We start from the raw sequence: 18,846 nt of genomic DNA on the forward strand, positions 1-18,846 counted from the left end.
AAAAAAATGACATGAAAATAAAATGAAAATGATGCTTCAAGGTCATAAAAAAATGCATACGAAACTCACCTTGCAGTCGGTTGCAAGATGCCCTCCAATCCTGAAGATCTCCATGTGATCACGAGGTCGAAGTCGCCTTGGATGCACCAGCACTCGAGACAGTTCAAAAATTCACTAATCACTCACGACACAACCAAGAATGTTTTAACACCTCAAAATCAAAAAAGATCACTAAAATAATATCAAAAATCAAATAATATTTTTAATCATTCAAAATAAGATGAATGAGAAAAGTAATCCTTCGAATCTAATTCGCACTCTCACTTCAATCCGTATTTAAATCTCTGATAAACTGTTTAAAAAATTATTTCACATCCAAAAATCACTTGCACTGAGTCCCGCACTTTGTATTTTCAATGTTCCCAGCCGGCGCTGGTTTTCTGCACTCACTAGGAGCCCGATATTAACGAATTTTTACTACGCGACGCGCGACCGACCGTTCCACGCGCGGGTCGCGGAACGACTGACTCCCCACTGAAAATGGCAGGGCGTTGGAGCCGGCGCTCGAGTGGGGGGTCCCCCCGGCGATACTCCGCGCAAGCGCACAGAACACTTCCCATGCGCACAAAACACCCTGCATGCGCACAGAAGACCGCTCGAGTGGGGGGTCGCCAGGCGATACTCCGTGCACTTGCACGCACGCCGTGCATGCGCACAGAACTCCCTTGAGGTTCCCGGACTCATTCACTGACAGGTATCAGCTGTTTCAGTAAACAAAGGAGTATCAACCGAGATGGACGTCATAGATCAAGCAGCACAATCACCATCACCAAATCTATCACCACCGGAGGATGAAGAAACCCAAGAGAATTCGAAAAATAATTCTCTACGTGGATCCACAAGATCTCTCCGTTCCATTTCTGATTTCGAGGATGGTGAAGATAATTGGTACTACTTACCTGATCCAATCTTGCTGAGTGTCTTTCAACTCCTGACCCCAAGAGAAGTTGTAACCGCCGGTGAAGTCTGTAAATCGTGGAATCGAGTCTCACAGGATGAACTTCTGTGGAAGGAATTGTTTTATCGAACCTATAAAATCGAAACGAGTGTTGGGATCATGCCAGGTATGTCACGATTTTATAATCATATTTTTTTTGTTCCAATGAGACTGATGAAACTGGAATGATAATCCTGAGAAGTAAAAGAGTAATTAGAAATCATTACCGTCTCCTGAATTCTCACCATTTTTTTGCGACAGGTAAAACCTCGTGGCTTGGTGAATTCAAAAGATTAACCTATCACACTCCGCTCTTGGAAACGGAAGTTCTGAGAGAGCATTCACATCAGGTTCTACATGTGAGCTTCTCTCACAATGGAAAAATGTTTGCCACCTGCTCCAAGGACGGTTACGTCTTGGTATTTACAATCATAAATCGGAGCGATTAAATATCGTCGTCAATTCCATTATTTTTCTACTGTTTTTTTTATTCCCAATAGGTATGGGATAGCACATATCCAGTGAAGATCAAGTATCAGCATGATATGAAGTTATTCAGTTGGAAATATACACAATTCTCTCAATTCAATTCTTCTGATACATTATTATTAGTTTCTGGAGTTCATTTTGGGACTCTGCACAGCACTTCTGGAGAAATCGCTGTATTCAGATTGGCACGTGAGTAATTAATTAATTCAATTAATTGGATATCTCTGAATCTTAGAGAAATACTCCAATTTTTATAATCATTCTTTTTAAATTTAATTATCAACCCATTAATTACGCAATTAAATAATAAAATAAAAAAATAAAATATAAATAAAATTGTTACACTCCACCAATTTTATTCTGCTCCTCGATCACTGAAAAATCGCGCCATTAATTTTAATTGTATTTAATAAAGCAGTTGGAATGTTGAGGAGAGAAATTAAATGATGAAATTCGTCACAGTGTCTATTATTAGTGCGAATAAATCATGTGGACGAGTTCCTATTATCGAGTGCCAAGAATAATGAGACAATCCCATTTGTCATCACTGATGCGGTCTTCGAATCTGTAATTAATTCTCGAGGAACAATGAGAGAATGTATAAATTATATCAGATGTAATGATTTGTTTTAGATGGCTTTGATCTTCAATGTCGGGTCGTTAATAAGCCTTACGACATATTTGGCACTTGGTACAGTGAACGGCACTTATTGAGCGGTGATCTACATTGGCTTGCCCACCTTGTTAGCTCCAGTGTACTTTGGCTTAACAAGGCTAACCAGGAATCAGCCAGTGAACACGTACCCATTATGAATCAACTCTACCGGTAATTTTCGTATTAGCTTTTGTCATTAGATTGTGATTTATTTTGTGGAAGAAGGAGGAAGTGAACTATAACGAACTGACCATTGTTCATTGAGTCATTGAGAGGACTAATGGATTAATTTTTTATATTTTTAATTATTATTTTTTGTTTTGAAAATCCAAGGTTCTACAATTTTAACGCCGCATCAATTCGAGCTGTGATGGTAGCGAATTGTCTCTGCCCTGAGCCCACAGAAACCGAGCAACAGGAAAGCCAGCCGTCAACCTCCAACGAGAAAGAGGAACGGGGAAATCCTCTGAGTCATCGAGACATATCAGCCTCTTCCAGCAATGCCCAATCCGGTGAAGAGCCTGAAATTCTCCACCACGCATCTTCCAGACTGATGTATAGCACTTTAGAAGGTGGATTTATGAATTGGAAACGTTTGGGGGATGGTTTTGAGTATGCGAGTCCAATCAGATACAATCAAGAATACAGACAAGTGGAAATGGAGAGAGAAACGATGGACAGTGATAGTGAAATTGATAATCAGCAGTGGGAGGATGACGAAGATGTGTCGACGTCTTCGGAGACAGCAGAAGATTGTGACTCCGATGATTTGGAGGATAATCCAGAGAAATTTCTCATTTTTACCACTGGCTCGAAGACTTATACACCCCATCAGGTGGGATTCAAGAGAATGAAAGCTGTCAATTTTCCAAGGAGACTTGATCCTGGGCCTTCCCTCAGAGAACGTTTAGCCGAACGAGAAAGAGAACGAGAGAGACAAAATTCTGGCTCCTCAAGGCCCGAGCCTAATTGGCTGGATTATGACTCAGTGGCTGAAAAATTTGATAAGGTTGATCACTTGATCGATTTACATGGACATATCATAGGCATGGGATTATCACCAGATCACAGGTATAGTGAAAATTAATTTCGTCTGTAACCCCTTTCAATAATTTGCATTGTGATTTTTTTTTCGCTGAAGGTATCTCTATGTTAACACAAGACCTTGGCCGAGAGGGTATGTCATCACGAATCCTTTACAGCCTCCACCGATTGCTCAAGAAATAGATATTCACGTTATTGATCTTGTCACACTGAAACAAGTAGGCACAATGCTGAGGGCGCACAAGGCTTACACACCTAATAACGAGTGCTTCTTCATTTTTCTGGATGTTTGCGATGAATATGTCGCCAGGTATGAATTAATCGTGTACTAATTGATTAATCAAATTGTGACGAGATATTTTTTATTTTATTCACCGGTTTTTCAGTGGAGCTGAGGATAAACATGGCTATCTATGGGATAGACATTATGGCGTTTGTTTAGCTAAATTCCCTCATTCAGATGTTGTTAATGCTGTTGCATTCAATCCCAGGGATCCAGAGATGCTGGTAACTACGAGTGATGATTATGATGTTAAAGTCTGGCGAAGTCGAGCAACAGTAAAAAGTCTAGGACTCGATGAAAATGCATTCCGACGAGGAATGGAGGTACGAAAGAGACGCAAGTACCATAGCAGTAATTGCAGTGTTGACTGATTGTGTTGAATGTGTAGTTTCAGATGAAGTGTAAATAAAAAGCCAGGAATTTTTTAAATAGAGGAATCAGGTATTTCGAGGCTCTTTATTATACTCGTCACATTAAATCAAATCTGTCGAGTGATTAATGAATGATCTACATGGCTAACTATAAATACATCTTGTAAAGAACACAAAATGATTGGATTTAATTTTTTTTTTTTTCAAGTGATTTGTTTCAGTTTTTTTTATTTATGTATTTATTACGTGCTACATTGGATTTCGTTTTTTGTCACTTAAGAATAAAGCTTTGTAAATAGATATTAGTGATAAGTGATAACATTCGATTAGCACGTAAGATTTCTCTTTTTCACCCTTTTCTCAGAGATGCAGAGTTGCGTCAATAAATTTAATTACAGGAAACGTTAACAATTGATTATTTCCTCGCAGCATTTTAGCTACGCGTGATGTTAACTTTAAATAGAGCACAAAAATATATTGTTTAAGTATATTTGGGTTTAGATTTTTTCATATCATCGAGGAATTATATACTGGAGTGATAAAAGATGAATCTCAATCATATTCTCAAATTATTCTGTAAATATCTCCAGTATAACTACATTCAGAGAAAATACCAGAGATTATTTAACAGTTATTAATTTCACAGGCAGGTATCGTTTAATTGCCTCTAAATATATGAGTACTGGAAGTAATTGGACACTGAGAGGAAAATTTTTTGTCCCAGTGCAGAGGAAAATGCATGATCATGGTGAACTCACCTTTTTTAATAATTTCTTTTACAAACTATATAATAAATCATTGAAGAGTTGAGGAGAATCGATTGAATGCTCTGTCTCAGAGTGAATTTTTCTATTGAGAGTAAATGGCTTTATTAAATTACTAGATAACGTTGTTACTTTCAACCGACGATTTCCAATCGACTGGTTCCGATCTTAATGTTAGAAAATTCATCATATAAATATTTTTAAACACCATCTTATTTCCAAGTTATGACGTACAGAATTTTAATAAAATTTTAATGAATATGCTTTCCAAAAGTAAGTGAGCATTGAATTGTAAAACCTAGTGGACTTGTATTGTACACATGATAAAACTGCGAGGTTCTGCGAGATTCTGAATAAAATGATGAGAAACGTTATCAATAAATTAATGAAATGTTGGATTGTATTAATTAAAGTAGTGTAAATTTCATACAGTCCGGTGAATTAAGTCCTAGGGGGTCGACGAGGTTTCAAGTGGAACCCGTGACAATTGGTTCTGAAACAAATAGAACAGTCCATTTTACAATAATTTAAAAATTGAATCCTGCATTTAGAAATAAAAAATCACGCAGCAAATATTTTTTATCCAGATCAATCATGATATATCTAACTGCCACCTAAGAGTTCACCCATATATTAACGTTCTCTCAGTTTTGTGGATGCAATTTATTTATTTATAGAGCTATAATTTATCCGCTAAATTCGTCTTAACTTCATTATCACTTTTTTTTTAAACGTAAATTTATTAAATGAATTTCAGTTGAAGAACCCGCAAGGACGTATGTTTCGTTTTTGGGCGGAAAAACTTTTTGGTATACGACGGTATAGAATAAAAAAACAGAGAAGTAACGGAAAGAAGAGAATAAGTAAGAATGACAATACCAGGTTGCGATGATATGCTGTTGTCCATTGGTGGTGGAATTGTTTTTTTGTGGATCTCCTTGTGCCCATGACAGTGTTCACACTCGTCGTCGCTGTCCTCCGAGCTGCTCTCTCCAAAGTCCTTGGGTTTCTCGTAAATACAGCAGCCTAAACAATACAACAGAAATTAACTAAATAATTCGTTCATCAGATTTGCACTGATGAGATGAATTCTCACATTTTGATTTCTTCTTATTCATGTTCTCGTTGTCAACTGTTCCTGATGTCCACTGAACTTTTTTGCTGGATCTCGGTTTACGGAGGCATAAAGTTATTGTTGGAACTTCCTGTGAAGATAAACCGTAATGATTTTTATAACGAAAGACAAGAAAAATCAGATAACCGAATGATTTGCAAGATGTCACATTATTCTTCTGTCATAAAACAGTGAATTTATTGATAAAAATATATTCTTGTACATAAAAATATTGGAATCTACAAATGGAACATCGAGTAATTTCCTTATTGTATAATTCTCTTATCAATTTTAATTTGAATTTCTTCTTTCGAATATCCCAGAACATTTCTCAAAACTTCCTCCGTGTGTTCTCCTAATGCAGGTGGGGATGATCTGACTTCATTAGTTCCATAACTCAATTTTACAGGTGGTCCAACCACTTTGACTCTTCCCATTTTAGAATGCTCCATCTCTTTGACCAAATTAATGTCTCGGACGTGAGGATCATCGAAAACCTATAATTCAATTTCTATTTAAATATATCGCTATCACCAGCTCTGAACCCTCAACATATTTAAATAACACAAATGTCCATTAAAAAAAAAAACAGAGAAAATGAATTTTTAAGAGACATTCTCAAAAAATCACCTGTCCAATGCTGTTAATTTGTCCATAAGGAAATGGTGACCCTGCAAATACCGCAGACCACTCTTCACTCGTTTTCGTCTTGAATTCATCTCTCAAAATATTTAACAATTCCTCTCTATTTTCAACTCTTGATGTGTTATCCCTGAATTTAGGATCTGCCGCCAATTCCGACATTCCCATTCGTGTCACGAGTGAAATAAATTGAGGATCACTTCCAGTTCCAACAGTCATGAAGCCATCAGCAGTTTGAAAAGCTTCATAGGGGACAATACTCTCGTGCTCAGAGCCCCAACGTTTTGCTTCTTTCCCAGCATTCAGGTAATTAGATCCCACATTAATTAGTGTAGCAACCTGAGTGGAAAAAAGATCACACTGGATCCACTGCCCTTTTCCGGTTTGACCTCTCTGAAGAAGCGCAGCCATGATGGCCCCATGGGCGTAAAGCCCAGTAGCTAAATCTGTCATTGCAACTCCAACTTTACATGGTGCACCATTTTTAGGTCCTGTAATGTGCATTAGTCCTCCCATCGATGCAGCAATTACGTCGTAACCTGGACGATCAGAATAAGGCCCTGTATACCCATATCCAGTTAATGAGCAATAAATTATCTGGGGAGCTATTGATCTGATGTCTTCGTAACCCAGTCCCATTTTTTTCAGCTTTCCAGGCACATAATTTTCGATAAAAACGTCCGATTTTTTCGCCAACTCATGAATTATGTCTCGGCCTCTCTTCAGATCAATGCATACGCTTTTTTTATTTCTGTTGACACTGAGAAAATAAACGGAGTCGTTCGTGTTGGGGAGAAAGGGCGGGCCCCAGTGACGACTCTCATCACCTGTTCCTGGTTTTTCGATTTTTAATACTTCGGCTCCATAATCACCCAGGATCATCGTGCAATAAGGACCTGCCACGATTCGAGTCAGATCCAGAACTCGAATGCCAGCCAGTGGAGATTTATTGTTGAAGTTTTTTGAAATGCTGATGCCGCGTCTTTCGAGGATAAGAGTACATCTTGAGGTCAGCAGTTGGTGACATTTCTTGAAGTTCATTCTCAGGATGTGAACACACCTTATCACAATGATCACTCGAGAACTCACGCAATTAATTCACGTATTCACGGAGTAATGGAAATATTTTGCAAGTGCATATGTAATAAATGCGATCACATGTCATTAAATTGACAGAAAGTTAGATTTAAAAAATAGGCGGAAACGTTAATTTAATGAATGACTCCTCCATCAATTCCCGACCAAGAACTTAATTATTATCAATAAAAAATATTAAGTTCTAACGATAAACTCCAAAAGGACTGATAACAATCGTTCATCAACAGACTGAGTTTTCATCGCAGAAATAGCGGCGCGAAAGATGAGATAATTGTCAACAGGCGTTGGCAACGGAGAATGTAAAATGGGAAAGACTGGGTGAATGAATGAATTAATAAATTGTTGATAATGATCAAGAATATTTCACCTGTGGACAGTCATTGACGTCTTCCTCGAGAACTGTCTCCGTGTGCGTCTGCGAACTCGAAGGTCCTGCCATTCTTTCCATTCACAAGCCTTTCTTCAACAAATATATTCCTTTAAACTATCAATTGGAAGAGCAATAATTAATGATAATTGCACCGGCACTCTAAGCACTGGGTTTCACTGTTTTCATGTGTCTGACGTGCACTAATTTTGAGAGTGAAAACCTAACGATCTATCTCCCGTCTCTTTCCTTATTGGTTATATTCCCACAGAAGAAATCTCTAGAAGAGACTATATAGTCTCTAGCTCTAGGAATTTTCAGTTTTTTAAGCTGCTTCAATGTCATCTAGTGAAATCATCAGTCTTACCGACAGTTTAACCAACTGTCCCATTTTGTTTGAAGCAAATTTCTGATCGATTCGAAGAGGATTACAGTTTGGAATCGATTAGTGTTGTTGGTGTTGGTCGTGTTGATTGGAGTGACCGAATTTTGCAGCTGGATAAATAATTTATTTGTTTGTAGTAAAATCTATGAAGTGAGGACGATAAACGCGACATTCGCTGATTTTTCATGTTTTTTTTCAAGAATCGACGATTCGATGAATTGTTCAGAACCAACGCTCAACAATGGCAGTATGTATACTTCATTATTTTGTGGGGAAGCTCTTGAAATTTTTGTTTAATCATCTCTCGTTTTATTTTAGCTCAATCCAAGAATTCCTCTGCCCTTGGAACCCATAAGATCTAGTGCTCTAGAAGACAGGAGATTGTGGGTGGGTAATCTAGACCTGAGAATAAATGAGTGAGTACTTAATACAAAATATTTGGAACACGTATTTTCCTTCATTATTTTCTATAAATATCTCTAAAAATGCGACTTTGATTTTTTTGATTCGTCATTGTTTTCTGTATTTCGGTAGTATAAAAAATTGCATGATTATTGACTTATTTAATTAATTAATAAACATTAATAAATGATCTTGTCTGCTGGCACAACTTGGATAACGGATTGGTGAATAATTTATGTATCCTTTATTTCCAACTGGTTCCAACTTCTCAAAATCGTTCAAACATACGGCGAAATCGAAAAGTTTGATCTGCTGTTCCATCGGTCTGGACCTCAAGCTGGCCAGCCAAGGGGATATGCATTTGTTACGTATACTACAGTAGAAGCTGCTGTAAAAGCGAAGAATGCATTGAATAATGCAAAGCTTGGGTCTAAAAATGCTGTGGTACGATGGGCACACACTGTCTCCGAAGTAAATATTTATTTACAGCATGAAATCCGTTTTTTTTAAAAATCTTCATTATGAATTCTAATAATTACAGAGTGAAATGGATAAGGCAAAACCCAAGATCGATATCCCAGCACTGGCCGGAGCTAAAAAAGGAGATGCTAAAATTAGGTATGTGAAGGAGAATTCGATACAAATGATACACTAATGAGAGTTTTCTCTTGATGTGAAGATTGAAAAAGATTTTTTTCGACAGTCGAGAAACAACGATTCAAGCGATTGAAGCGAAGCTGAAAGTAATGAACGAAGTTGAAGAAGAGTTTGAATTAAATAAACCCCTGGAAGGTACTCCTATAATCCATCAGTATCAGAAGCCAGAAGTCCAAAAACCCTCGTCGTCTAGTCGTCACCATTCTTACCATCATCATCACCGACATCACCATAACCGTCCATACTCTCGAACAAGATCGAGGAGATAATACCAGTGTTCCATATTTTTTGAAGATTTTTGACGATTTTGTAAAAATATAAGAGCGATAAATAAGTTTCAGATAAATTCAGTGTACGTATTCGTCTTCGTGTGTAGAAATCATAATTATTGAAGAGATCAAGACTTGATGACCTACCCCAATAGAATATTCAATAATTGCCTAAAGAGATGTTGATGTTTGATCATTCAATGTACAATTATTTATTTAACTCAAGTGTATTTTCATAAACTCTGGAGGTATTTACTCATACCAATAATTTTTGAATGACGATAATACAAGTCTGAATTGAATTGTGACGAGTCATTACTCATTACCCACACCAGCAGAAAAAGCTTCAAATCAATTTTAAATTTCGGCACATGAACTCATTTCTCATTTGATTTTTGGGGAAATATCTGGGAATCTAAGAGAGATACCGAGATTTTCATTAGGACCTCTCTTGTGGAGTGTAATGAGAGCTAGAAAAAAGTTCCTACAAAATTCTCCCAATTCCTCTTAGATTTAAAGATATTCTCCGAAAACTCACCTATTATCAAAACCGACTTGTGATCCTTTATCTCTTGCGTACAAAAATGATTTTTAAAATTCTGGAGGGCCATTTCTATATTTTCCCCGCATGTGGTAGGGTAATGGGACTATGCTAGGACAGGGCAGCTGCCCAGGAACCTCGCAGATACAATGTTTCATGCAACCATTTCCAATATTCGCTGGATTTTGTTTCTTCTCCGCTGCAATGGCTTCCCTTTTCAAAACTTCTTGCGATTTACCAATCACCCTTATCAAATGTTCGTATATATCATCACTAGTCTGGCCATCAACATCGATCAGCATTCGTTTCCCAGTGTCTAACAATTACAAACACAAATATTAAATATTAACAATTTGACAGTTCTGTCAATAATTTTTCAGGTAATGCCTGTCAATTATCGTACCATAGAAGCATCGAATAAAAGGTGAAGGAGTCATGTTCTTGAATACATTGATCTGCACCCCTGGATTTTTGTATTGCACCTGTGGCAGTCTCCAAAACACAAATTCCCTGAATAAAAACAAATATTTCAATGATTTACGGTGTAAATTTAATAACTCGTACATTTTTTACACGCAATTACTTTGCTCCTTTATGATGTTCTCCAAAAGTATTGAAATTTATGGTCATTATTTGGATATTGTCTTTCAAAACTAATCTTCCAGCTTTTAAATAAGGTAAAGTTCGCCTAATTGGCGCTTTCCCTATCATAAACGGCATATCGCTGTCTTTTTATCACTTCACGATATTTTTTATTGATAATTCTGTTTATTATAATAGAATACACTTCTAGATATTTTTTATGGGAATAATTGAGCTTGCTTTCCTTCAGTAAAAAAAGCATGGACTGGAACAAAGAGGATTAGTAGAGGTTCAGTTCTGAGAGTTGGAGCGACCCCGGCATCGCGTGTGGTGCCCTCCATTTCTTGGGGTGCAGTACTACGATACCGCTGGGGTTACTAAAACCCCCAGAACTGAGTCTCTACTTTATTCAATCCTCTTCGGGGTACAATAACCTCAAAACAAAAAATAAAATGTTTCAGGGAAGAATAGGGGGCACTGCAGAAAAAGCAGGACCAACAAAAATCGAACATCTGGAGTATAAACAAATAATAGTATAATAAACAATGGCAAAGGGTAAACGAGGAAGAGCTAAGAAGAATCTTGGAGATAAATCGAAAGTATGTAGATGAAGTCTGTCTAAAAATATGAAACTCATAATTTCTTTGAAAAAATAGGTTACATCTGCCATGTGGATAAAACACCGCAAATGTATCTTATAAATGTTGTATTATTATTCTTTATCATAATTATATATATTTTCTTCAAGTCCTAATTATGGAATTATATCCCCAGAACAAAGAAGAATGGGATGCTCGACATCAGCGTCACTACGATGACATAGTCCGTGACAATAAGGACTTTGAGACATTCTACAAATTGCAAAAAATCGTTCCTGAGGACGAGTGGTCCGAGTTCCTCACGAAAATGAAGGAAAATTTGCCAGTGGCATTTCGAATAACAGCTGGGTCTCGAGCGGAAACAAAAGCCCTCTCCAATATAATCCAGGGTGATTTCTTCACGGAAATTCTGAATACGAAATCCGAGGGAACTCCAGAGGAAGAGCCAAAGGTCAAGCCTCACTGTTTGCCATTTTACCCTGAGGGTTTGGCCTGGCAGTTACAGCTGACGAGAAAGGATATCCGAAGGTCCGAGGCTTATTTTCGTCTCCACAATTTTTTGATTGCTGAAACTAGCAGTGGAAGCATCAGCAGACAAGAGGTCGTCAGTATGATTCCCCCTCTGGTGTTAGATGTGAGACCTGAGCATCGGGTGCTTGACATGTGTGCAGCCCCGGGTTCGAAGACAGCTCAGCTGATCGAGATGATTCACTCGGACGAGAGTCGTCCTCATCCCAAGGGATTCGTCATCGCCAATGATGTGAGCAACAACAGGTGCTACATGCTGGTGCATCAGGCGAAACGACTGAACAGTCCCAATATCCTGATAACAAATCACGACTCCTCGGTGATGCCAAATTTTAGAATAACGAATACTGATGGCTCCGAAGGGACTCTTAAATTCGATAGAATTTTGGCTGACGTTCCCTGCACCGGAGATGGCACGATGAGAAAAAATCCTGACATCTGGTGCAAGTGGAATCCAGCGAATGGTCACAATCTTCATGGAATTCAATTTAGAATAGCTAAGAGAGGACTGGAGATGTTGACTGTGGGTGGTAAGATGGTGTACTCAACGTGTTCATTGAATCCTCTGGAGAACGAGGCTGTCCTCCATCGACTGCTCTGTGAGACTGGAGACTCTGTTAAGATCATAGATGGACGGGAATTCGTTCCTGGTTTGGTCTGTAATCCTGGAGTCAGCTGGTGGGTGGGTGCATCCAAGGATATGAAGATTTATGAGACCTTCGAGGAGGTGCCTGAGCAGTGGCAGACTCTCGTGAGGCCCAAGATGTTTCCACCGAGTGCTGAAGAGGCTGGAAAATTTAATCTGGAGAAATGCATGAGGATTTTACCTCATCATCAGGACACAGGGGGCTTCTTCGTGGCTGTTCTCGAGAAGGTCAAGCCTCTGCCCTGGGAGAGGGACCAGGAGGCAAGTGAGGGAGGGAAGAGGACCGAGAGTGAAAGAACTGGTGCGCCTGAAAAAAAAAGAAGGAAAATGTTTGGATATCGAGAGGATCCTTTTGTCTTCTTCAAGGAGGACGAGGACGTCTGGGATGCCATCAAAAAATTCTACAGTATCTCTGACGATCTCGACCCCAGGTGTCTCCTGGTGAGATGCCTAAAGGGAAAGAAGAAGAATATTTACTTCACATCACCAGCAATACGGGACATTGTTCTTCTCAATGAAAATCACGTCAAGATGATCAATACTGGAGTCAAGACGTTCGTCAGGTGCGATAATAAAAATATGAAGTGCGCTTTTAGACTAGCCCAGGAGGGGATGCCCAGTATTCTTCCCTACGTGGGAGAGGATCGTAAGATTAAAGTCGGGAGGGAAGATCTCGTGGAGCTTCTGCAGAATAACAATCCCCAGATGCCACCGGAAATAGCCAAATTGAGTGACGAGGTGCAGAAGAGGACAGCAAATATAGACTCGGGCAGTTGCATTCTGATTTATGAGGAGGACAGCAAGGATAGTCCTGATCCTCTCAGGCTCGTGATGGCTGGCTGGAGAGGGACCATGTCCTTGAGAGCTTATGTACCACTTCACGATGCTATTCATTATTTACGATTGTTGGGAGCTGATTTTTCGAAATTCGGTGAGAATTCTTCCTCACAAATGTTTTGTTTGATATATTTAATAATATCTATTTTATCCTGAAAATATGGGATCAATTAAATGATATTATTAAAAATGTGATGAGCATTAAAGTACAAGAATGTTTATTTGAAATAATTTTGCTTTAATTGCACTCTGCTATTAATTTCAGAGAAGAACAAATTCAAGGAGAATCGTAACGCGAATAAAATAATTGAAGGGGATGACGACACTTCGATATCTCCATCCAACGGAGAAGAAATTACGGATGACAAAATTGCTGAAGATCCTGTGGACCCTGAAATCGCTGAAACTATGTGATTTTAGTTTTTTATTTATCTGATGGCTCGTCAGCGAGGACCAATCGTCGTGAATTTTATAAATTTTGTATTTTTCATGATAATAGGAAACTACAGTGAAATTTCCTTTTTATTTATTTCCTCTCGTTCAATATTCTATGAAGCTTGGTAATATTGCAGATAAATTTCGCCAGTTTATGGTCGGATACAGAGGTATTTCAGTTGTTTCTTGTGAGATTCCTCAATTTTTTTTATTGTTATAACCAGAATTTTAATTGCGGTCTAACTATCGTAATTTCAATTCTACCTAGAGCATTCGCACTTTCGCTCACTAAATGTCCATTCATTCTGTAATTCTCAGTGATTATCTATCATTCCTAGAGGACGGGTTGCACTATGACGTATAAATATGTAAAAACATTACACTCGGTAACAAATACGTAGACTATAAAAGAAATACGACAAAAAAATTCTCCAACAAAAAAGATCTAAAAATCGGACGATGTCGGGCTAGTAATCTCTTCCGGTTGGTGATGTCAGCTTTCCACTGAGGTTCTGAGTCTTAGATGGAGATTTTGTACCTGAAAATCAGTGAATGTTATCTTTGTGATATTGAGGATAACAGCAGGATTAGTTTTTTTTTTTCAGTCGAGAGAGAAAGGGACGATTGCATTTTTAGGAAAATTTTTACTGGAAAATTGAAAAAAAAATCCATTCAGTAGCAATTAAACTAGAGAGAGAATAAAGGCAATAGCCCATTTGTTTTACATGATTTTGTTGTTTTATTTCGAGGATTGTTCGTGCATGGATTCTCCCCCATGAGGTGCTCTCTCCATTTGTTTTGATTGACTAGAATGTAGCAGAGAGGACACCGATCGTATCCTTCAATCGGTTCTGTATTGAGAGGAGAAAATAAATTAATTAAATAACGCTTTTTCAATTTAAATTTTCAATTTGATAATGACAGAAATTACTTGTGCATTTATCATCTTTGGAATGTTCCTCGAAGGATTTCTCTAGCACCGCTAGTTTACACGTATCGCATTTAACGTAATTATTTCTCTTATCACATTCACCTGAAAGTTGAATTAATTATATTAACAAATATCCAGGGAATTCAAGGATTTTATATGTGTAATTTAAAAAATATAGAAATGACTGAAGTACTTACTCAACAAATGTGCATTGAGGTAAGAAACTTCAACAACTTGTTTGCATGATTCACATCTAGTTAACATTGGACAACTCCTCCAGTAGTGGATGTTCAGGCCTTCTTCCGAGTAGGCCTGACCCTTGGACAGACAAAAAATACAGAGTTTATCACCCTTGTGATCTCCACTGCTGTCAGAGGGTGACGTGACGCTTGTGGAATTTTCTGTGCTAATTCCCGGACTATTCTTCGGTGATTTCGATGCATTCGAGCCACTGGTGTCGATAGATTTTGATCGAGTCGGCGTTGCCGTTGTTTTCGGCACAGATTCCAACTCTTTTTTCCTCTGGAGATCAATTAAATCAAACTCATGGAATAACTGACGATATAATAAATTTCTTCTTGTAATATCATCGTCTGGTGGAAGCTGCTTTCGAACTAATCTCGGATTGACTCGGTACACCAGCACCAGGATACGCTCCGAAACTTTTCTCACAGCTTCCGCTGGGTGGTGAAGTCCGGAGGAACCGAGCTCCGATAAAGTACGACATGTCAGACCACTGCAACAATCGCAATGCCTTATCAGGAGAAATGAACACTCCACTGTGATAGATTAATTATTTTTGAGGAATTCTACATTTCTAAATTGATCAAACACACGAATTACAATTGTTTAATTAATAAAAAGTGTGAAAGTGATAAACTAGGATAAATCTAATAATAATTAATTATCTAAAATACTGATTGATCTCAAAAACTACGGGTTTCATTTATCCTTTCTGGATTCCTCAAAAATGGTAGATGATTAATTAATTCTCAATTCAATGAGTCAATGAGAATAGATACTGATAAGTTTATTATCACCTTTGCTTATCAGTGGAGATTCCATGATTGAGAATTAATTGTTCCACCATCTCCAGTCGACTCAAAGCCAATCTCTGATGAGTACTGCTGCTGACAGGTCGACTCAGATGGACTGGAATGATATGTAATTCCCTGACGCACTTGCAATCGGCCATACTCAAGATCGTGTGAACTGCCATGTTGTGAATTCTTGGAGTCGTATCGCCGGATTTTGTTAGAAGTTCGGGCAACAGACGATCAACACTTCTAGCTATTTCTGCTGATGATACCCTGTCAGTAGCGAATTCTGAGAAGAAAATTCTAATCAATTGAGCAGCGAGACTATAAACACTGAAGACCTTATCCCTGAGAGCCCTGTGGAGTAACAGAATAGCAGCTCTAGCTGTTTTATTAGCTGTGTGCTTGGAGACAAGTGGATCGAACTTCCTGAGTTCCTCCTTGAGCTGCATGAGGCCCTCCTCCTTGTCAGTAAATTGCTTCGAGTAGAATTTCTCCACCATTTCCATTCCAAAAACACCGATAGGCAGTGCAGCCTGTTTTTTCTCTCTATCATTGAGCTTTGAGTTAGTTTTCGAGTCTGTAGCATCCATGTGACACTCCCTGGTGAATTCATTAGTGTGTGAGTGCCTGAGGGCGGGAATTGTTCTCTCCTCGTACGCCTCGTAGCTAGATCTGAGAGATGGACCAGCGGATTTAGTTTTTCTCCTGAGGGATCCGGTGTTTCGGTTATTCTGGCGCTCGATGATGCCGTTGGGAGGACTGTCTGTGACTTCTGGAGTACGGGGTTTCTGATGGAGAGGAGATACTGGCGGCTGGTGGACTGGAGCTGCTGGAGAGACAGCACCCTCTCTTCCTGGGGGGACCACAAGTCTTGGAGGGGACAGAATGTCCTCGGGAATTGTGACTGAGGGCCCACAGGCATCACCAGCTGTCGCCTCCTTGCCTTCCACTGTCGATATATTGTTTTTATCCAAAGGCCCATTCAACTCCATCAAATCCTCCACTTCCAGACTCTGGTAGACCTGCTGTCTATACTGCTGGGCTTGTGCCTTCTTCGCTTTTGCCTTGTCATAATCCTCTAACGCTATCGCGTACTTTTTTTCCAATTCGTATTTACCCAGACGCTCTCCAGCCTTTCGCAGAATTTCCATCGCCACTTTCAATTTTGATGCATATTCAAATCTTTCTTCTTCAGCTGCTTGCAATTTCTTAGCCTCCATCTGCCTGATTATTTTTGCAACTTCTCTATCCACGTACATCTCGAAGGCAAGATCATCGTACGGGGACGTGTAATGGGGATTGTACGGGGCATCACCCTGATTTGAGACCTCGTGTCCACGGTACTCTCCGATTATATTCACAGCTATCAAACCCACTTGCTCCTGGACATTGTGGGAGTTCTGGTGCGGCTTGTGGAGTCTCAGTTTTATGGAGAGGGCCTCTGTCTCCGGTAGAGCGACACTCTTCAATTCTCTGCTCTTGTACAGCGTTGATTCGTTATCTGATAGCGTTATGTACCCGAGGTAGGTGAATGAGGTATTGATGGAAGCATTGTCCTCCTCTGTTGTCCATATCTCCAATTTTTCCGCTGACAAATCAATTATTGGAGATAATTACAATTAATTCAATAAGACTCACTGATAGTTCAGTAGGAATTGAGCATAAGTAGATGAATTTTTAAGATTGCTCCGATAAAATTAAATGGAAATATGAAATGATAATTATTAATATGAAAATTCGAAGTGGATATTTCCGGCAAGTCACGTTTAGCACTGACTGTTCTACTTGTCCATCCTTAATGAGAAAACTTTATGCTCGCGTGATCAGCAGAATAATTCAGTCCCAAGGTCTTTAAATAAGACCATCAGCCATCCAACTGGTGCAATTAGACAGGAAATAGAGCACACGGAGGATAACAATCTAGTGGAAAGTACGTGTTAACGAAACTAGAAAGATTATTACACTTACGAATGAGATACTGATGGGCTAGGACTTGAATTCTCGTGAGTTTAGCCGGTACCTGGAGCCTGAGAACGAGCTCCTGGGGATATCCACATTTTCTTGCACTCTGCCAACCCCTTACCGTTGGCCCGTGAATATTCAACTCCAATGACGAGTGTCTCTCCTCCTCACCTGTGAAAAATCAAGGTTAAGAGGCCGAAAATATCCCCGAATATAGTCCGTACTCACTCGTCGCGTATACAATGTTGAATCCTATTTTTCTCGGCATTGCGATGAATTAGAGACGATTGAGGGGATAAATTATCATTTTTTTTGTGTCAGAGGCACGTGTTTTTTTATGGAAAAATTGGGGAGAAGGCACCGACATCCTCGGGGGTGGACGATAGCAGGATTTTTACCCCAATATCCGTTTCAACCCCGAATGACACTGCCAACCCTCGAAGACAACCGAGAGATCACGGAAAATACGTCTGATCGCGATGAAGCTTGCGCATCTACTGCCTTGCCAACTCCAAATCGCATTGGTCTTTATATTTTGTATTTGTGGTGGATCTGCAGATACATCTCAATTTTTTAATACCCAGGAAATAAATGTTGAAAGAAAATAATATTATATTTCTGCAACCGTTATTTTTCATTTAGCGTACAATTCATTTTTTCACTTGCATGAGATAATTCGTTGGATAATAAAAATCATGTTATTGTATATTCTGTTGCATAATAATATTATTTATTATATAATAAATGGAAAATTGTTGAATCAAGATTTACGTTTTGACAGTTCTGATTATTTATACGTCGAAGTTGTTGGGAGGAAAATTAGAAGGGGAAAATAAAATCAAAAGTTTCGGTTATTCGAAGTCGTGGAGATACGACTTTGCATAGGTGATTTTTTTCTGTCACTTGTCTGCTGACGGCCATTTATTGTTGAACTATTAAACTATTTTTAGTTGCAAAGTCATTGCGAAGTCTGAAATTATTTGTTGTCCGATGTGAAGGAAACGATCTGTTCTAATTTCGAAGTCCTGAAGATATAAATAACAATTATTCTAATTCTCAATAATTTCCATAATTTATTATTTATTGATCGCATTTTATGTTGAATGAACAATAAACCAGAATCCAATTATTTATAAGAACAAATCAATAATCTAATCACAAAATTGATTGCAATATCTCGAAGTTGGAAATAGATTTTCATTAAAAAT

General features: G+C 38.6%; 7 protein-coding genes across 10 annotated transcripts; 3 read left to right on the forward strand and 4 right to left on the reverse strand.

Annotated features, from left to right (window-relative positions):
* Window positions 1-703: 703 nt before the first annotated feature.
* Window positions 704-3,933, forward strand: Fbw5 (F-box and WD repeat domain containing 5). 2 transcript variants are annotated; one of them, XM_011306786.1, is made up of 8 exons: window positions 704-1,124; window positions 1,259-1,416; window positions 1,498-1,675; window positions 2,120-2,312; window positions 2,475-3,212; window positions 3,283-3,495; window positions 3,572-3,791; window positions 3,857-3,933. In XM_011306786.1, the coding sequence occupies exons 1-8, from the start codon at window positions 794-796 to the stop codon at window positions 3,875-3,877; spliced, it is 2,052 nt and encodes a 683-aa protein (XP_011305088.1). In that variant the 5' UTR covers window positions 704-793; the 3' UTR covers window positions 3,878-3,933. The 2 variants fall into 2 exon arrangements, with proteins under 2 accessions (XP_011305088.1, XP_011305087.1); XM_011306785.1 differs by having other exon boundaries at window positions 3,572-3,862.
* LOC105267725 (protein phosphatase 1 regulatory subunit 11) lies at window positions 3,911-8,111 on the reverse strand. 2 transcript variants are annotated; one of them, XM_011306784.1, is made up of 5 exons: window positions 7,825-8,111; window positions 5,700-5,808; window positions 5,483-5,629; window positions 5,034-5,096; window positions 3,911-4,952 (listed from the first exon to the last, which is right to left on the reverse strand). In XM_011306784.1, the coding sequence occupies exons 1-4, from the start codon at window positions 7,903-7,905 to the stop codon at window positions 5,071-5,073; spliced, it is 363 nt and encodes a 120-aa protein (XP_011305086.1). In that variant the 5' UTR covers window positions 7,906-8,111; the 3' UTR covers window positions 3,911-4,952; window positions 5,034-5,070. The 2 variants fall into 2 exon arrangements, with proteins under 2 accessions (XP_011305086.1, XP_011305085.1); XM_011306783.1 differs by having other exon boundaries at window positions 4,051-5,096; window positions 7,825-8,110.
* On the reverse strand, window positions 5,832-7,783 carry LOC105267724 (succinate--hydroxymethylglutarate CoA-transferase). The gene is made up of 2 exons (XM_011306782.1): window positions 6,348-7,783; window positions 5,832-6,214 (listed from the first exon to the last, which is right to left on the reverse strand). The coding sequence occupies exons 1-2, from the start codon at window positions 7,398-7,400 to the stop codon at window positions 5,984-5,986; spliced, it is 1,284 nt and encodes a 427-aa protein (XP_011305084.1). The 5' UTR covers window positions 7,401-7,783; the 3' UTR covers window positions 5,832-5,983.
* Window positions 8,112-8,212: 101 nt separating the features above from the next.
* LOC105267729 (probable RNA-binding protein 18) lies at window positions 8,213-9,839 on the forward strand. The gene is made up of 5 exons (XM_011306788.1): window positions 8,213-8,456; window positions 8,528-8,625; window positions 8,869-9,082; window positions 9,153-9,229; window positions 9,315-9,839. The coding sequence occupies exons 1-5, from the start codon at window positions 8,451-8,453 to the stop codon at window positions 9,535-9,537; spliced, it is 618 nt and encodes a 205-aa protein (XP_011305090.1). The 5' UTR covers window positions 8,213-8,450; the 3' UTR covers window positions 9,538-9,839.
* On the reverse strand, window positions 9,734-10,916 carry mRpS25 (mitochondrial ribosomal protein S25). Its single transcript, XM_011306787.1, has 3 exons — window positions 10,662-10,916; window positions 10,482-10,588; window positions 9,734-10,394 (listed from the first exon to the last, which is right to left on the reverse strand). The coding sequence occupies exons 1-3, from the start codon at window positions 10,796-10,798 to the stop codon at window positions 10,129-10,131; spliced, it is 510 nt and encodes a 169-aa protein (XP_011305089.1). The 5' UTR covers window positions 10,799-10,916; the 3' UTR covers window positions 9,734-10,128.
* A 108-nt stretch (window positions 10,917-11,024) lies between these two features.
* Nsun2 (tRNA (cytosine(34)-C(5))-methyltransferase Nsun2) lies at window positions 11,025-14,429 on the forward strand. The gene is made up of 3 exons (XM_011306792.1): window positions 11,025-11,259; window positions 11,435-13,364; window positions 13,536-14,429. The coding sequence occupies exons 1-3, from the start codon at window positions 11,206-11,208 to the stop codon at window positions 13,682-13,684; spliced, it is 2,133 nt and encodes a 710-aa protein (XP_011305094.1). The 5' UTR covers window positions 11,025-11,205; the 3' UTR covers window positions 13,685-14,429.
* On the reverse strand, window positions 14,155-18,208 carry LOC105267730 (centrosomal protein of 104 kDa). 2 transcript variants are annotated; one of them, XM_011306789.1, is made up of 7 exons: window positions 17,867-18,208; window positions 17,645-17,809; window positions 15,677-17,264; window positions 14,834-15,390; window positions 14,637-14,738; window positions 14,431-14,556; window positions 14,155-14,243 (listed from the first exon to the last, which is right to left on the reverse strand). In XM_011306789.1, exons 1-7 carry the CDS (start codon window positions 17,904-17,906, stop codon window positions 14,173-14,175), a joined length of 2,649 nt encoding a protein of 882 aa, XP_011305091.1. In that variant the 5' UTR covers window positions 17,907-18,208; the 3' UTR covers window positions 14,155-14,172. The 2 variants fall into 2 exon arrangements, with proteins under 2 accessions (XP_011305091.1, XP_011305093.1); XM_011306791.1 differs by having other exon boundaries at window positions 14,834-15,372; window positions 17,867-18,207.
* Window positions 18,209-18,846: the final 638 nt, after the last annotated feature.

This window comes from Fopius arisanus, unplaced genomic scaffold (assembly GCF_000806365.1).
Source record: "Fopius arisanus strain USDA-PBARC FA_bdor unplaced genomic scaffold, ASM80636v1 scaffold00049, whole genome shotgun sequence".
NCBI classification, from domain to species: Eukaryota; Metazoa; Arthropoda; class Insecta; order Hymenoptera; family Braconidae; genus Fopius; species Fopius arisanus.

What these genes read in the sequence shown, in the direction of transcription:
- LOC105267725 (XM_011306784.1), bottom strand. Translation starts at nt 7,905, where the DNA reads ATGGAAAGAATGGCAGGACCTTCGAGTTCGCAGACGCACACGGAGACA. An exon ending in ACGTCAATGACTGTCCACAG is followed by an intron (nt 5,809 to 7,824) that starts GTGAAATATTCT and finishes TTATCTTCACAG; the next exon opens with GAAGTTCCAACAATAACTTT. An exon ending in CAGCATATCATCGCAACCTG is followed by an intron (nt 5,097 to 5,482) that starts GTATTGTCATTC and finishes TATTTGTTTCAG; the next exon opens with AACCAATTGTCACGGGTTCC.
- LOC105267724 (XM_011306782.1), bottom strand. Translation starts at nt 7,400, where the DNA reads ATGAACTTCAAGAAATGTCACCAACTGCTGACCTCAAGATGTACTCTT. An exon ending in AAATTAACAGCATTGGACAG is followed by an intron (nt 6,215 to 6,347) that starts GTGATTTTTTGA and finishes ATTGAATTATAG; the next exon opens with GTTTTCGATGATCCTCACGT.
- Nsun2 (XM_011306792.1), top strand. Translation starts at nt 11,206, where the DNA reads ATGGCAAAGGGTAAACGAGGAAGAGCTAAGAAGAATCTTGGAGATAAA. An exon ending in ATCTTGGAGATAAATCGAAA is followed by an intron (nt 11,260 to 11,434) that starts GTATGTAGATGA and finishes TTATATCCCCAG; the next exon opens with AACAAAGAAGAATGGGATGC. An exon ending in AGCTGATTTTTCGAAATTCG is followed by an intron (nt 13,365 to 13,535) that starts GTGAGAATTCTT and finishes TATTAATTTCAG; the next exon opens with AGAAGAACAAATTCAAGGAG.
- LOC105267729 (XM_011306788.1), top strand. An exon ending in CTAGACCTGAGAATAAATGA is followed by an intron (nt 8,626 to 8,868) that starts GTGAGTACTTAA and finishes TATTTCCAACTG; the next exon opens with GTTCCAACTTCTCAAAATCG. An exon ending in AAAGGAGATGCTAAAATTAG is followed by an intron (nt 9,230 to 9,314) that starts GTATGTGAAGGA and finishes TTTTTTCGACAG; the next exon opens with TCGAGAAACAACGATTCAAG.
- LOC105267730 (XM_011306789.1), bottom strand. Translation starts at nt 17,906, where the DNA reads ATGCCGAGAAAAATAGGATTCAACATTGTATACGCGACGA. An exon ending in CAACATTGTATACGCGACGA is followed by an intron (nt 17,810 to 17,866) that starts GTGAGTACGGAC and finishes GATTTTTCACAG; the next exon opens with GTGAGGAGGAGAGACACTCG. An exon ending in ATCTCCACTGATAAGCAAAG is followed by an intron (nt 15,391 to 15,676) that starts GTGATAATAAAC and finishes TCTCCTGATAAG; the next exon opens with GCATTGCGATTGTTGCAGTG.
- mRpS25 (XM_011306787.1), bottom strand. Translation starts at nt 10,798, where the DNA reads ATGCCGTTTATGATAGGGAAAGCGCCAATTAGGCGAACTTTACCTTAT. An exon ending in GAACATCATAAAGGAGCAAA is followed by an intron (nt 10,589 to 10,661) that starts GTAATTGCGTGT and finishes GTTTTTATTCAG; the next exon opens with GGAATTTGTGTTTTGGAGAC. An exon ending in TTTTATTCGATGCTTCTATG is followed by an intron (nt 10,395 to 10,481) that starts GTACGATAATTG and finishes TGTAATTGTTAG; the next exon opens with ACACTGGGAAACGAATGCTG.
- Fbw5 (XM_011306785.1), top strand. Translation starts at nt 794, where the DNA reads ATGGACGTCATAGATCAAGCAGCACAATCACCATCACCAAATCTATCA. An exon ending in ATTATGAATCAACTCTACCG is followed by an intron (nt 2,313 to 2,474) that starts GTAATTTTCGTA and finishes TGAAAATCCAAG; the next exon opens with GTTCTACAATTTTAACGCCG. An exon ending in GGATTATCACCAGATCACAG is followed by an intron (nt 3,213 to 3,282) that starts GTATAGTGAAAA and finishes TTTTCGCTGAAG; the next exon opens with GTATCTCTATGTTAACACAA.